The following is a 16264-nucleotide window of genomic DNA, read 5'->3' on the forward strand; positions in this document are numbered from 1 at the left end:
TAGGGAAGGGCAGGTGGAAGGCTTCTGGAAAGATGGAAATTAACAGTGGATGTTGTTTATAACATGTTCCATGTTTATACTTATTTGTTGAAGTGCATATATAGTAGAATGAATATATTCCGTGTACACAAACACACAAAATTAAAGCAGGAGAAATCTTGTTTTAAATTCCTTGACTTAAAATTCTCCATCCTTTTCATGTCTAGTAGTACATCTGGCTGGAGCCAGGGGAGGACAGGACCATGGATAGCTCCTCAAAGTCCAGCATCTAGACCTCTCTCTATCTGAGAAAGGAGGCATACAGAACATATTTCAATGACGAAGACAAACCCAAAGAAATTCCCTGGGAGCTCTCTCCTCCTACCTTCTTTTTAATTCCCCCCTCTCCTTCCTTCTGATTACAAGCCCTTGACAAAGGATGCAGTTAGCAGGAGCGCCAGACGTACTTGACCCCTGAAGGAGTCAGGGAGGCAGGGTAAGGTGCTCACCAGCTTCCTCAGTGCTGATGGTGAGCTCCTTGCTTGGCTCACTGCGGCCAATCTTGTTGAAGGAATACATACGAATGCTGTACACAGATGCCGGGTGCAAGTCCACTATGTTGGCCTGGTTGATGGTGGGGGAGATGTTGCGTGTAGATTGCTTGAAGTCCCAGGAATCTGGAGAGAGGACATCCATTTCAAACCAGTCAGACAAATTTTGGAACTGCTAATCTCAGATTTGATACCCAGAAGGAGTTCAGTGCACACAGACTGCAGTGCAAAGAGACTGTGGCTCACAGAGAAGGGAAAGGAGCTGCTCCAGGCTTTTTAGACCAAGGAATGCTCTAGTCAGGGGAGGAGCAAATGGACAAGGAGGATAAAGAATCTGAAGCCTGACTCTCCTCTGTCACTAGCCAATCCTCCAGCTGGCTTTCAGAAGCTGCAAATTGCATGAGAGGAGATTGTCTAACTTGCCCATCACATCTGATGAAAAAGCTATCCTTCATTATTGAAACTGCATTTTCCATGAAGAATTCAGGACTCTATTTTGCCCTCCACGGCCTGCTAAGCCTTATCTGTATAACAAAGACTACACTTGTGTGAAATGCCCCTTCCACCCAAGGATCCCCCTGCACAGGAGAAAGCCAAGTGGAGGCTTCTGTGTTTGCATTCACCAGGCACTTGGGAGATGGTCTCGAGTGTAGCATATTAGAGATAAGGGTAGCTCAGGCCAAATGCCAGAGTCCCCAGTTTAAACCTCAATCTCTCTCTTCCCTGCACCAGCAGGAGGAAGGTCTTCAGGGTCAGGACCAATCAAAACATTAGAATGTCCATGATTTGTCCAGGGAAACAGTTGGCCTATTCCAGGGCTAACATCAAGTAAAACTGTAAAACATGAAAAATACGAGATAAATGCCTCTCAGGGACACTGCAACACTAAACACCCTGAATTTCTAGAGAAATCCAGTCATTCATTCAATATATTTTTTTGCTGTGTAGCCACCAGGGGATTCCAGAGACAAATGTGAAGAGATGGCAGTTACAGCAATGCCTCCCTCAGCTAGCAGCCTGCAAATGCCGAATTTGTAACTCGCACTATTTACTGGTACTTCACTTTGAAAAGGAAGAGAGGATATCAGAAAGAAACAAGCTGATAGCGAGGCTTAAAAATCTTTCCAGGGCACATCCTCATACCACTATTCAACCTAATTTTCCACGCCTTCTAAATCCACAGAAGAATATCCTAAAAAAACCCCACCTCCCAGTAGAAAGGATTAAGATTGTATTCTTTACAGTCTAATTCCTAAATCAGGAAAGGAGGTTAAGGCATTCTAGACAGATTTTTACGATTTTTTTTTTAAAGCTAATGCTTAATTAACCAGAAGAACCGGTTCACCTGATTCTCCCATCCCTCCAGATTCTGGCTAGTTGAAGTCTTGGTATTTTAGTAAAACTCTCGTTTTCAGCAATTGGTGCTGAGGCTCAGTATCAGTGAAGGGCACCAGCCCAGCTCCCCATCTGCAACTTTGCATATAATCCTGCAGATTCACAAGCCAAAGAAACAAAATGGCAGGCTGTCGATGCTCAGAAACACATTCTTTTCTCCTTGTCTTTTAAAACACCTCAGCAACCTGGAGAGTCCCTCTGCCTGACAGGTTAAGCCAGATTACAAAAATGCGGGTTGCTACATATTGCGGGCACCTCCCTGGCCTGGGACTGGATGGGCTAGCAACTCGAAAGGTAGTATTCACGTCTCTCTTTCTGACATCCTGGGAGCTGGTGCCAGCTCAGAAATCATATTTGATTTGCCCGTGTTTATAGGAGAGGAAGAATGAACTAGTGCATTTATTTTTGATGAGTACAGGCTGAGGGAGGAGACCCAGTCAATACGATGTGTCTGAAAACAGAGGGGGTAAGGAAAAGAGGACCTGATATCCATCAAGCATCTGTGACGTACCAAGTGCTGAGTTGGACAGCTGAGACCGAGCTCGTGTTCTCCATCTCTATAACAGTGTCATTTCTCCATGGTTCGGGCAACTCCCACGTAACCAAGTCTAGTGGGTGCGTTTGTGGATTTTCCCACTCCCCCCCACCCAATAACCGAACCCGTGGCCACTGGGTCAATTCTGACTCCTGGTGACCCTACATGTGGATTAGAACTGTGCTCCATAGGGTTTCTTTCTAAATTTTATCACAATTTGAGTGAAAATTTATAGAGTGAACTGATTTTCCATTCAACAGTTCATAAAACATTGTGTTTTGTGACCCTGCAATCCCCACATTGCAATGCCATTCTTCTCACTTCCTCCCTGTGTCTACAGGATGTTCAATGGTGAATTCTTTGGACATAGAAAGCCAAGCTTTCTTCCAAGGTGCCTCTCTGTGGACGTGAACTTCCAAGTTTTTGGTTAGCAAGCATGTTAACTGTTGCACCAAGCAGAGGCTCTTATCCCTGAAAAAGATGTGTTAAGTGCCTAGCTTCTGTATCTGTGGATGTGATCCTGTTTGGAAATAGAATTTTATTTATGTTAACAAAGTCATATCAATGTAAGAGAGATCATAAACATGATTGTGTCTGAGTTATTAAAGGAACAGAGTAGACAGAGAGACATATACCCAATCCATAGCCATCAAGTTGATTCTGACTCCTAGTGATTCTCCATTGGGTTTCTGAGAATGTAAACTTTAATGGGAAGATATTGCCCATCTTTCTCCTATGGAGCAGCTGGTGGACTCAAACTCCTGATCTTTTGGTTATCAATCCTACACTATGCCACCAGAGCTCCTTAGAAACACACGAGGGAAAACAAATGTAGTGTGAAGACTATCCAAAAGTCAAGGAACACCAAGAAACCAAGAAATATCAACAAGAAAGGACTTGACCTGACTGAGAGCCAGCTAGGGACTTTTAGCCTTGAGAACTGTGAGGGGAGAAAAAAGGTCTCTTCTTTAAAACCACACACACATATTTGTTACAGCAGCTGTAGATAACTAAGACACTATTTTCCAGTTCTCATTTCTCACTTGACCTTGCAGTGTGTTTAACCTTTGGACTTCTCTTTTCTGACTTCCCTGATACTAATTGCTCTCATTTTCATCAAAACTTCTTTTTATACATATACACAGATAACTCACAAATTTGTACCTAGACTAGATCTTTTCTTTGAGTTCCAGATCTTTAAAAGCTACTGTTTAGTTGGTGTCTCCTCTTCAATGTTTCAAAGGTGCCTCAAAAGCTCAGTATGTCCAAGACAGGAGTTGTCTGTCATACATCCTATGAGTCCATCTCCATCCTGGATTTCCTATCTCAGCAAATGGACCATTATCCATCAGGCTTGCCTAAAACTCAGGTGTTTGCTATTCTTGACTCTTCCCTCTCCTTCCCTATCATATCCTACAGGTTGTGTGAACTAAGGATCTCTTAAATCCACTTCTTTCCATCTCCTGCTCTTCCCAGGCCAAGCTAATGTTGTCCTCACTTGGATCAGGGGGGCAGCCTCCTAACTAGCCTCCCTCATCCACTAGGTGGCCCATCAACTCATTCTCCATTCGCTGCTGAAAGCCATCTCCAATTCAGCTGTCATTCATGCTACACATATGATCAAGTTCTTCCCAAGCCAAGGACTAATTGTGGTCTTTAAAAAAACGACACTATCATCTCTATCCATAAAATCCCTCCATAGTTGTCTTAGTCTTCTAGCACTCCTATAACCAAAATACCAAAGTGGGTGGCATTAAAGAACAGATATCTATTTTCTCCAAGTTCAGATGTCTAGAAGTCTGAGTTCCAGGTACTAGTTCTAGGTGACTTTTTGTTGCCTCTGGGGGAAGGTCCTGTCTCTTCCAGCTTCTTTTCCTCAGCTCATTGGTATCTTCATGTAGCACCTCTTCTTGTTTGTATTTGCTGGTGTCTGATCCACACTTTGCACAACTCAGAAGTGATTAGGTTTAGAACACATCTTACAGAGATATGGCATTATTAGCATCACAAAGAAAACCCTGTTCCCAAAGGGATTACATTCGCAAGTGTAAAGATTAGGATTCCAATGTATCTGGGGACTGAGACACAACTCAATGCATACCAGTGGTTTTTCTTGTGCTTAGAATAAAGCCATACCTAACCGGATCCAAGCCTGCAACATCTGGCCCAAGCACACCTTTCTGGCCATTCTCCTCTGAACAGTCATGGCGCTTGGACCCGCCCTTCACTACGTGGTAGACCCTTTGGATGCAACTGCTTGAGGAGATGCTAATCCTCCTGAAGGCATGAGCCCTCGGACTAAGAGCCAGACTAAACCTCTGACTAACCCCCCCACCCCCGTATGCTAATTTGAGACAGCTGTCCTTTACTCTGTATTTCACAGTTACAATAAATACCCCTCCTTGCCTCACTTTGCTGCCAATCACAGGGAGGTGGGTGGGAGCGATGCCCCAGAGAGCAGCTCCTTTATTTTCCTGCTTGGGGCCAACAGTTTGCAGGTGGATTTGACCTTGTGTTCCTAAAATCAGCTTTGATGTTGGCACAAAACGTCTCTCCCCCCACACAACCCTTCCAGGCAAATAAATCAGAGTCAAATCTAGAGCCCCTTAGCTGGCTTTCCAAACGTGATCACCGCCATCTCCTTGACCCCCAAGAGCTCAAATCAGGGGCCCTATTTTGTTCCCTCTCTTTTTTTTCAGCTCTCTCGGGCTGGCTTTGGTGACTGTTGTCTCTTTTAATATTCTCTTTCATATGAGCCTGGCATTACCCAGATTAACATATTTCATTAAGGGCTCTCTCTCCCTTTCTTCATCAAAGGGTTTATGAGGCAAAATATTCTTCTTAAAAAAATAAGGAAGTGGCTAGGGAGATGTCAGTGCCTTCTACTCTGCGGGCTGCTTGCTGAGAGGGGATCGGGAGCCTGATTTTTCCAGAGACACGTTCAGTGCAGAGGGGGAGTGCTTGGACAAAAGCCACATCTGGAGCATTTAGCTGCCTGTGTCTGGAAAACAAATGCATTCTACATGTCTGATTTTCTCTGTGCATCACAGCCCCCAACCCCCTCATGACAATCTCTCTGTAGCACGAAGAACAGACTCCTTGAGTAACAGGGACAGTGCCAGGACATTGCACCACCCATGCCTCCCACAGCCACAGTCCTGCTGACAGCAGCATGACACCACATCAGGGTGGCTCACCCCACACCAGCCTGTACCATGAGGCTGCCTCTCAGGCATGGAGGTCAACCTCAAAGAATCCATCCCTGCTCCTTGCTTGGGGAACAGAGGCAGAATCTGGTGTCGGCATTTTTAAATCTGCACAGCGCCATCTGATAGATTTGTGTGGATGGTGCTATTTATCATTCAGCATTCATGTATTATTACTCTGCTGCCTGGGGCCAAGGGAAGTCAGTGTGAGCAGGATGGCTTAGAAAGGGCAGGCTTGGTAATTTCCCTTGGAAAATTAACACGATGAGCAACATGGTAGAAAATCCAGCAAAGGCACAGCTAGGGCAAAGAATGAGGTCAGGAGCAGCTGGTCCAGCCCAGGGTGGGTGTGGCTGGGGGGCAAGAGGAACAGGAGGAGGGGAAGCAGAGACATAGGATGCAGCCATGGGAAAGGTACAGAGATGTGCCATGCCTGGTGCCAGCCAACACTGCCTAAATCACTACATTCACCTAATCCTTACAGCCACTCAGAAGATTACATGGGACTGCCTTCATCTTCTAGATAAAAAGATGCCCAGAGAAGGGACGTAGATTGCTAGAGGTCACACAGCTCTGGGACTAGGACAACCCAAGTCTTCTGCTTTGAGGATGGTTCCTAGTCCCCTATTCTACAGATGCAGGAAGTGGCCACGATAGACATACTGTACGTGCGCGTGTGTGTGTGTGTGCGCGCACACACACACACACACACACACGCTCATCCCTCCTTCAAGCCGCCCTTCTGTTCCCTTGGATACCTTTTCCAGTTCTCTTATAATACTGTTTGTGGTGTATTACACTTGATTGGATAGTGCTTTGTAATGGTTCTGAAAAATGTGCATATGTGTGAGTGTGTGTATGTGTTCGCACTCCAAATGCATCATAAGCTCCAAGGGCAACATTCTGTCTCAGTTCTTTCCCTCTTTCCCTGCCACATGGCTGGTACATTATTCTGAAGGGAAAAAAAACACCCCAAAAAACAAAACAAACTAATAAAAGAAAGGAAAGGAAGAAAATTGGTACTCAGTTGCTGACTGACAGACATGTATCTTCAGTCTGTGAATCCCACGGGCCTCTCAGCTGCCACATGAGACATTTGGGTGAGGAAGGAGAAAGGAACTTACATTTGTTCAAGGTTTATGTACTGTGCTTGCTAGCTGCTCGATCTTCCTTTATTCTCAGCATGGTCCTGTGAGCCCAGCATTGCTGTTCCCACTCTGCGGATGAAGAAGCTGGGGTTCTCTCTGCCTGCACTGTAGTAACCCCCTGTCATTCTCATGCATTCATGATTTAGTAAAGCCATTATGGGCAAAGGAAGGAAGCTGGAGGGCTCCTTTTTCTAAACCACCCAGGATGTAGTAGAGACTTGTCTGGATGGCTGGCCTGGAACAGCCCCACCCAAAGGCACGAGCAAGGACCAGCTGGCTTCTCAGTGCTCTTGGTGCGGAAACTTTCTTTTTTAAAGATGCAAAGACTTTGTTGAAGGGACAAATGTTCAGCTTTCATCCTGCCCCTTACAGCACCACCATCTGTCGATTGTCTGCTGTGGTGGCTCGTGAGTTGCTGTGACACTGGGAACCGTGCCATCGATATGTCAAATACCAGTAGAGTCACCTATGGACAGGTTTTGGTGGAGTTTTAAGACTGAGATTAGAAAGAAAGGCCTACGATCTACTGTCAGAAATTGGCCAATGAAAACTCCATGAATCTCAGCAGGATATTATCTGATACAGTGCTGGAAGGAGGGGGCATCTCCTTGCATGGGATTTACTGCCTCTGAAAACCAGCTGGAAGCTCAGCTACAAGCCAGTTCTGACCCAAGCGCAAACACCAATCAACAACAGCGGCGCTGGAAGGCAGGGCAAGGCAGGGCAGGGCAGTGTTTTGTTCTGTTGTACAGGGGCTCACCACCAGCGGGAGCTGCCTCAGTGCAGCTAAAAACAACGCCAAGCCTGCCCACTCATGCTGGCATTCCAGACTCTGGGTTGGAGCATGCCAGTCTTTTTCTTGTCTGGAGACCTGTGTGGAAGGTTATGGGAAGGCCTGGTGAGGTTCTGAACATACCTTCTTTTCTGCCCACCTCTTAACCCTGCACAGCTCTCCAGACGTGTGATGTTCTCGGCTTCACCAGGCCGAGCAGTGCCCCCCCCGGAAGGGTTTCCATACATTAGAGAGTTGTCAGTGAAGGCAGAGGCCATGGGAGGCAGTTACACGGAGCAGTGTGGGAGAGGGGCCAGAGACAGCCCAGGCATCCAGCACTCACCCCTGGGTATGAGCAGAAACATGGCCTGCATATCAGGTGGCAGAGAGATAGTGCACACGCGCTGGATGGAGATGGTGGCCGACAGGTCAGCCTCGTCCGCCTGACTCCTGGGCAGATTGGGCCCAGTCCCAGGTAGTCCTGAGATGTGATGTGAGATGGACAGGTCTGCTGTCCTTTCCTCCCTGCACCTGTTTCTCTTCTAAGGCCCTGCCACTTATCTGGCCTCGCAGGGCTGCAGCGACCTCCTTACTCATATTGGGACCAATTCCTTCGACTCATATGCCTCCTTTACAGAGCCACCAGGTGAATGTTTCTCAGGGCCCTTCGCACTCAATTCAAACTCACTGTCCGCTAGTCAGAATTGACTCATAGCTGACCCTCCAGTGGGTTTTCAGAGGCTGTAAATTGCACAGAACGAGATTGCCCATTTTTCTCCCATGTTGCTGCTGGTGGATTCAAGCCACCAGAGAAGCGCCCCCTTTGGGTTAATGGAGGAAGAATATGGCAGTTGCCCTCCCCTCCCCAGAACTGATCACTTCCTGAGAAACCTGATTAACATAAGCCATATCAAAGACCAGACCAGACAAGAGATCCTGATAAGGCTCTGAGCCTGATCACAGAGGCTCAGACCTAACTTAATTAACACCCCAAATTCTGAGAAATACTATCTTCCCTAGTTCTCCACAGGACTTAAAAGAAGGAACTGCCCCTAATGGCAGGGATGTTATTCTTTCTTTCTTTCTTTCTTTCTTTCTTTCTTTCTTTCTTTCTTTCTTTCTTTCTTTCTTTCTTTCTTTCTTTCTTTCTTTCTTTCTTTCTTTCTTTCTTTCTTTCTTTCTTTCTTTCTCTCTCTCTCTCCCTCTCTCTTCTTTCCATCTGTATTTATTCTTAACTTTCTCTGCTCCTGGTCACTTGTCACTTAGCATTGCTCTCAGACTATGAAATAAAGGCCTGTTCATTTCTTGGGACCAGTTCCTTCCTTCCTTCCTTCCTTCCTTCCTTCCTTCCTTCCTCTCCTTCCCCTACCCCTCTCCTTTTCTCTCCCCCCTCCCCTTCCCCTCTCTTCCCCTCCACTCCTGCTCTTCCGCCCTCCACCCCCTTTCTTTCTCTCCCCTCAATTCGTTTTCTATCTAATGGCAGTGCAACTCCTTATAGACTAAACCTTCTTCAACAAAACAGAAGCTTGTCTTGGAAAGTTTTTTTCCCCTCCACAAGCTTTCCTCAGAGTCTTTAAAACCTTACTTCTCATGTACTGTGTTTATGAACCCTATCCAAGGCTACTTGTTTCATGGAGGTCAGGGTGCCCTGGCTTGGGTAGTACCCTTAACTATTCCCTAAGAACTTGGCCCAGTGCCTTTCAATCCTCAAGACCCAGCGCAATGTAGCATCTGCATGAGATCAGAACACAACCTTTCATGACACTCTGTTTGGCAGCAAGTTTAACCTCTAGATGGTTTTGACTGTACCTCTCTCCAATTGCACCATAAGCTTCTAATGACAGAGCTCTGCTTTGTCGAAACCGTGTCAAAGATGACAGACCAAAGGTTTAATCGAGACTGAGTTGCTTCTCAAGATTTGCTTTACTGTGTCTTACTTCAACATTTGCTGGGCATTTCCTATGTGGCCAGATCCTGTGCCAGGTGACAGGACCTGGTCATCCCAGAAGGGAGGACAGATGGACAGACAGAGGCCACGTGCTGTGCTCAGGGGGAGAGAAGAGGATCTGGAAGGTGGCAGGAGAACACAAAGCCTCGGATCTCTCTAAGACCTGAAGGATGAGTCAGGATGGACTAGGCACAGAGAACAAAGGAGGCTTGAAGTTTCTAGGCTTGCTTCTATGTTGTTTATCTTTATTTTCTTTTTGTTGTGTCACACGCACACACACTCTCACTCACTCTCTCTCTCCTATAACATCTTCCATTTCAACACTATGATTTATTTTAAAATTATTTTGAAAACCTAATGCAAGTTTATAGAATTGAATTCAAAAGGCACCAAAAGGACCCAGAACTAGACGCTCTCCTCTCACCCTGCCTTGAAAACACTCAGGCGCCTCTCAGAGGCAACCCCTCCTTGCTTGTTTCTCACATACTATCTGGAGGCGGTCAGTGCACATACGCACATGCACACCTCTGTCTCCTTTCGGGTGGTCCATTTTCTAGGCCTCTTGCCCTTTGAGACCTCTCCTTGTTATTCTGCTGCTCAACTGTGGGAGACTCAGACACCCACTGACCCCTTTGCCTCCCAAGTGCTTCATGAGGCAAGGGTAGGAACTGGCTGGGGAGGCTTCCAGGAGGAGGAGGAGGGCAAAGAGGAAGGGGAGGAGGAGGAGGAGATTCAGACCTCTGCCTGTCTAGGGGCTTCTGAGCCCCAACAACTCATTCTTGGGAAGATCTGAATTTTGACCCCATTGATCTAAAACCTGGAGTGCCCAGTCATACTAATTTCTTGTCCAACAGAGATAGCTTCCAGCCCCTGTACACAAGCCCTTTAAACTTAAAAACAACAACAACAACAAAACACACAATAAAATAAATAAAATCAAGTCATCTTTTAGACTTTGCCCAAAGATAACTCTTGAAGGTCACTGACATCCTCCTGATCACTAAGGAGTTCCCTGTCTGGTCCCTGGGCTCCAGTCCTATCAGGGCGTTTCTCTTTAGACACAGCCCAGATGGGGTGCTGGCAGGAATGTGTCACGGGGGCCAGCTGTGCCAGGCAGGGCTCTCCCCTCCCGACCAACACCTACCTGACTTGTTCTTGTATTCGATGTCGAAGCCCGTGATGATGCTGTTCCCATCGAATCGCTGAGTCCAGCGCAGGTTCATGCTCCGGGCCTTCACCTCCCGGATTTCCAGCTCTGGAGGGTCAGGGGGCTCTGAGTTGTTGGGGGGGAGGTAGGAGTGAGGATGATAGAAGTGGGAGGACCGTGGTTCTGCTACATTCTAGGAGTGGGTGTCACCTAGTCTGGCCTAGGTCCCTGGAGCCCTGGGGTCAGGGCAAGGCGAGAACTGGGAAGGCCCAGTACCAGTGCTGAAGGCAGAGGACTCCCCCCTCCCCCGTGTGTCTTCTGTGTGTTTCCCTCTTCTGTGGCTTGGAGGCGGCAGGCCCTTTCTTAGGGCTCCTCAGAGATGACCTTTTGCTCCTCTGAGAGGACTTTCCCTCCCCATGCTTTCCAGGAGTCTGAGCCCAGGGATTGGTCCTCCCACGTCTGGGGCTCACAATTGACTGTCTCAGGACATCACCACTTCAGTTCTTTTCTGCCTCTGTCACAGACTGGACCTTCTCTCTCCACTTGGGGCAGGAGGGAGAGTAGAGGGACTTTCCCACAAGACCATTGGCTGTCATCCCTGACCATGGTGTGGACACTGCCCCGCTCCCCTGAGCCCCTGGGTGTGTGGGGGAGCAAGCAACAAGTGACAACGGTACCTTGCACAGTAAGTTGGATCAAGCCCCGATCCTCCCCATAAGAGTTGATGGCATGGCAGCTGAAGAACACAGAGTCCCCACGATCAGCTGGCTTGAGCTGGGAGAGGGGTGTCAGGACAGGAGAAAGGAAGGAAACAGGGAGAGTCTTTTAGAGCTGGTCAGGTAAAGGGGGCCCGCTCAACAGAGGTCATCTTGTTCTGGGCAGGCAATTCGTAAGGGGTTGTGTCAAGGGCTTGTTTTCCCAGTGGGTTCTGAGGATAAAAGCTTGGAGGGCAACCCAGTGAATTCCTAACACAAAGTCTAGGATGGAAAAGGGAATAAGTAAGGAAGAAGAGGCACTGTTGGTGAGTCAGTTCTCACTCGTAATCACCTTCTATTGGGCTTCTGAGGGTTTGGGAAGAATTGCTAATTCCCCCCCCACACACACACATAGGGCACCTAGTGGTTTTGAACTGCCAACCCTCCAATTGACAGTCTGGTACTTTATGCATTATGCCACCAGGGCTCCCTAAGTGAGGACCAGGAGATACTATGGGCTGTGGGATGGGGATCCTCTGACTTTTTGATTCACCTCCAGACACATGTTCTGACTGAGGGAGCTTCATTCTGGGGGATGGGGGTCCATGTGGCATGGGGTGGGCACTTACCTTCAGCGTGGACACAACCTCATCTCCATTGTCCTTGGTGGCGATGGCGTATCGCATGACACGGTCGGGGTCGATGACCGTGTCACCCTTCTCCCAGCGGATGATGATAGGCCGCTCGCCCCGCGCTGTGCAGTTCAGCTCCTTGGCGTGGCCCTTGATGGCGATGGTGGTATTGGGGTGGGAGGTGATCATGGCTGGGACTAGGGGAGGGGAGGAGGCACAGGAAGCCCCAATCAGGGTCAGGAACTGGAGGTTCCTCAAGAAACAGGAGGTGTGAGGACAAGGCCAGTGCAGAGACCCTGCCTGGGTTCCCCCTTCTCACCCCAGAACATCTCAGCTCCCTGGAAAGGGTTTATTGAAGGTCAAGAGTAGACTGTAGGCACAACCCTTTCTCCTCATCATCCCTGAATAAGGCAGCTTCTCTCCACCTCAGAATAACGTTTCTAAATACACACAATACAGCCAATTTTGAAATATGGTTATATAATTATTTAGAACACTAAGAAGAAAACTTGTCATATAAGATGGCACAATATCATAAATGCCCTTCTTATTACCCTATGAAATCTAGCCGTGGCACCCCCTGGTGGAAACATTAAATAGTGGGATCTACCCCAGTGGCAACTGGTTTAAGTGGGTCTCATTACCATCTGAAATAGATGATATTTTGAGGTATGTGCAACAGTTATGGTAAGACTCGCAAAGATTTGGCATTCTCTTAGTGATTGTTGTAGGTTCTGCTCCTGCTGTGGTTTCTTGTTATTCTCAGAATGGAAGGGAATGTTAAATTTAAGTTAGTGAAATAAAAATCCATAGATCCCTGTACCCCAAAATCTGTGTTTTGTGATTTATATGGAACTGTAGGCTCCACGTCCAACTCTACTGTGAAGAACTGGGCCTCCACGTCCTCTCTATAGTTAAGACATTCGTCACAGGGGGCAGCTTTTTACTCCCCTGCTTCTAGGCATCAGGACTCTTCCAAGGACCTGAGAAACCTCAAGTCCTGCGTGGTCCCAACTTTCTCCCCCTCCCCTCCAGATAAATAGCTTTATCTCAGATCAGGAGAGCCAGCCCTCCCTCCTCCTGTGGTCCTGGAAGCATCACCTGCAGCCTAGGATATCAGTGATCTAGCCAGGTGGATGGGAGCCAGGTGACAGTGCAATCAGGAAGGGAGGTGTGGAGACACTCGAGTGTTTATACCAGCACTGACTTACCATGCGTGTGTACCTCAGCTTTCTTATACAGAGCTAACCGGGATGTCCACCCCTCACCACTGACTTGATAAAATCACCATGGATCAACCATAGACCTAGCTGTTCAACAGGAGACTTCCCATTGGCCTAAGGAGAAATTTCTCATCACTTAGCCCTCCCCTAGGCCCAAGCACTCCGGAGATGGCTGAGGGGAGAGATGTCCCTCTGCTGGAGAAATCCTGCCTCCTTTCTCTCTTTCCAGTTGGGCACCTATGTCATCACCAAGCACCATGCCAGGCTTGGGGATACACATGATGAGATATGGTTCTTGCTTCCTGGGGGCTGGAGATTTTGAGAAAAGGGGGCACCAGGGAGGAGAAGGCATACACATGACCATCACGAGAAAGATGACAATCTGATGGTGTTTCCAAGAGACTAGGAAGAAGGAATTTTGAGTAAAGGTATGTGGAGAGGCACCATCCATTCCACTCACATTTATTTAGCGCCAGACCTTGAGCTCCAGTGAACAGGCCCCACGTGGGCTGTGATCACCAGTAGTCTGGAGTTGACAACAGACAACAGAAATAGCAATTCCAGTAGAGAATAGTAAAGGCTATGCTGGGGGTGAGTACATAGCACTTGTCATCATGAGAACTCAGATGAGCCAACAGAGGGCATCAGGGCGGTGGAGTTGCCTGAGCAAAGGCTCAGAGGCAGAAATGAGGTGTGGTGGCTTCGGAAGGAAGAATGGCCTGGCATGATTGGCAGGATGTCCTCACGTTCCCTCTCCTTCATCAACCTGTCATACAGAATCCAGGGCCTCAGACACTGGATTTCATCCCTGGGAGTGATGTCCACAACCACCACAGAGAATATAAATGGGGAGGGATTGGGCACGGCAGCAGGAGGCAGACACACTCCCTGCCATTTGTCCATTTGGGGAGACATCCCATTTGCAGAGCAGAGACCCAGCCCCTGTGCATGCCTGCTCCACCGCAATGGTGGGCCCTTCCCTTCTGTCCTCAGGATTTCCTCCCTGCTGCTAACTCAAAGGCCAACACTCTCTGGCTGTTCAAATCTACCACCAGCTCAGAGGCAGAAAGATGAGCAATCTCCTCCCTTGGGATTTACTTCCTTGGAGACCCAGTGGAGAGTCAGCTAGGAGTCGGTTCCTGCTCAAAGACAATGAATGAAGGTTCCCTTTCAAAGACGTGTTCAAACAAGGTTCATTCTGGATGACTTTCTGGGCACATTGACCTGTAAGGGCAGATATGCTTTTGGAGAAAAGAAGGAGACAATGGGGCCATAATGGTGGACCTGAGACACCAATCATGGGGAGAGGCATTTGGAATGAGCCATAGAAGAATGAAGAATTTTCTGACTCCCTGAAGCCACACCTAATAGCCAGCCATCCCCTCTGCCTCCTTCTTAGGTGTTTGTGACGCTGAGAGAGGCAGCTCTGGGCCTAGCCTGGAACCAGCCTCTCAGCCCATTCTCCAGCCCCAGCTCATCAAATAATGAGCAGATAAATTTTATAATGCACGGCATTACACCAGGATATACAATAAAACACGAAAGACAAATAACTAGGTGCAAGTTATAATGAAGAAAAAGCCTGCAGTCAGAGACATCCGAGTATGAATTATTGACTAAGGTTTTACACTCTCAAGGATGTGCAGAGGAATATTTTTCCATCAAAGATTTGCATAATTCACTCGTATAAACCTGGGTAGAATATAGAGTAAGATTTTACATCAACAAGTCGGGCCTTGCATTGCAGATGCCTCCATCTTCACCGGAGAACCGAAATGCAGGGTGGGGGTGGGGGTAGAAGCACCAGGCGGTTTGTGTTGTGTCTCAGGGAACTGATCAGTGGGCTGAGGCTTGGGACCCCTGGGCAGCTGGGCTCCTGAGAGGTTGCTGCAGATGCCACAGAGGAGTGGGGATGTCTGAGCAGAGGTGGTGAGGGTGTTTATGTGTGTGTGTGTGTGTGTGTGTGTGTGTGTGTGTGTGTGTGTGTAAGAGAGAGAGAGAGAGAGACAGAGACAGAAAGTGACAGAGAGGGACATACAGAGATAGATATAGAGATCAAGAGAGAGGAGTGTGGGGAAATAATCAAGTCGCCGCTCAGGTCAGAGGTGATAGTGGTGTGTGGCGCGCTGTTGAGTCAGAACTGACCCTTAGCTGACCCTCCAGTGGGTTTTCAGAGGCAGTAAATCACACGGGAGGAGATTGCCTGTCCTTCTCTCGAAAAGCAGCTGATGGATTTGAACTACATGCCTTTGGGATTGCTAAAAAGAAGAGTGAGTGCTTTGGTAGAATGACTTCAAAGTGGTCCACTAGTGTCAAGCCAGCGTCACACCCCTGTTCTGCCCTTCAGGGGTCGTGTGTGAATCAGCAGTCCTTGGTGGTACAGTGGTGAAGACACTTGACTGTTAACCATAATGCCAGTGGATTGATCCCACCAGTTGCTCCACAGGAGAAAGATGCACCAGTCTTTACACCCTTGGACATGCTGTGAGGGCAGCTCTGCTTTGACCTATGGGGTTGCTGCTATGAATTGTGATGGAGGCCATGGCAATACAACTGGTTAGATTTTGCGTGCATGCAGCCTTTGAGCAGTGCACAAGCTATGCACCCATACATGGTGAGGCCACCTCGGGGAGCTTTTCCTTCTCTCATCAGATCTGTTCAAAAAGACGTGAGCAGCTGAGACAGCAGAGCCTCCAGAGATTCTGGACAGGCCTCAGAGCCCGCTGGGCCATCAGTCCTGCATAACCACCACACCTGGGACTTTGGGTGGCCTTGCTTCATAGTCCCAACAGCTGACTGCTAATCATGGCAATGGACACACTTAACTGTCCTGAAGCTCATAATCAGCTCAGACAAGCCATGGAGAAAGGAGAGAGATCTTATCCCTCTACCTTCTATGCCCCACTCGGGCCTGGTGGCCAGAAATGCTTGGTCTCTATTTCTGTGTCTACCATCTCTGTGGCCTTTGATACATTATATTTCTCTGAGCTTCACTCAAGTGCATTGTTTAGAATATAAAGACATTAATATCTA

General features: G+C 47.9%; 1 protein-coding gene across 1 annotated transcript in view; it reads right to left on the reverse strand.

The window, feature by feature from the left end:
- The window catches only part of DSCAML1 (Down syndrome cell adhesion molecule like 1), a 462169-nt gene that overhangs the window by 45044 nt on the left and 400861 nt on the right, over window positions 1-16264 (reverse strand). Inside the window, exons 12-15 of the mRNA XM_006890820.1 lie at window positions 12006-12205; window positions 11359-11455; window positions 10679-10807; window positions 489-656 (exon numbers count right to left, since the gene is read on the reverse strand). Of these exons, the coding sequence (XP_006890882.1) occupies window positions 489-656; window positions 10679-10807; window positions 11359-11455; window positions 12006-12205 (594 nt within the window). The remainder of the gene's footprint in view (window positions 1-488; window positions 657-10678; window positions 10808-11358; window positions 11456-12005; window positions 12206-16264) is intronic.

The sequence above is a fragment of the Elephantulus edwardii genome, unplaced genomic scaffold (assembly GCF_000299155.1).
Source record: "Elephantulus edwardii isolate Elephantulus edwardi_28Jun2011 unplaced genomic scaffold, EleEdw1.0 scaffold00093, whole genome shotgun sequence".
Lineage (NCBI taxonomy): Eukaryota > Metazoa > Chordata > Mammalia > Macroscelidea > Macroscelididae > Elephantulus > Elephantulus edwardii.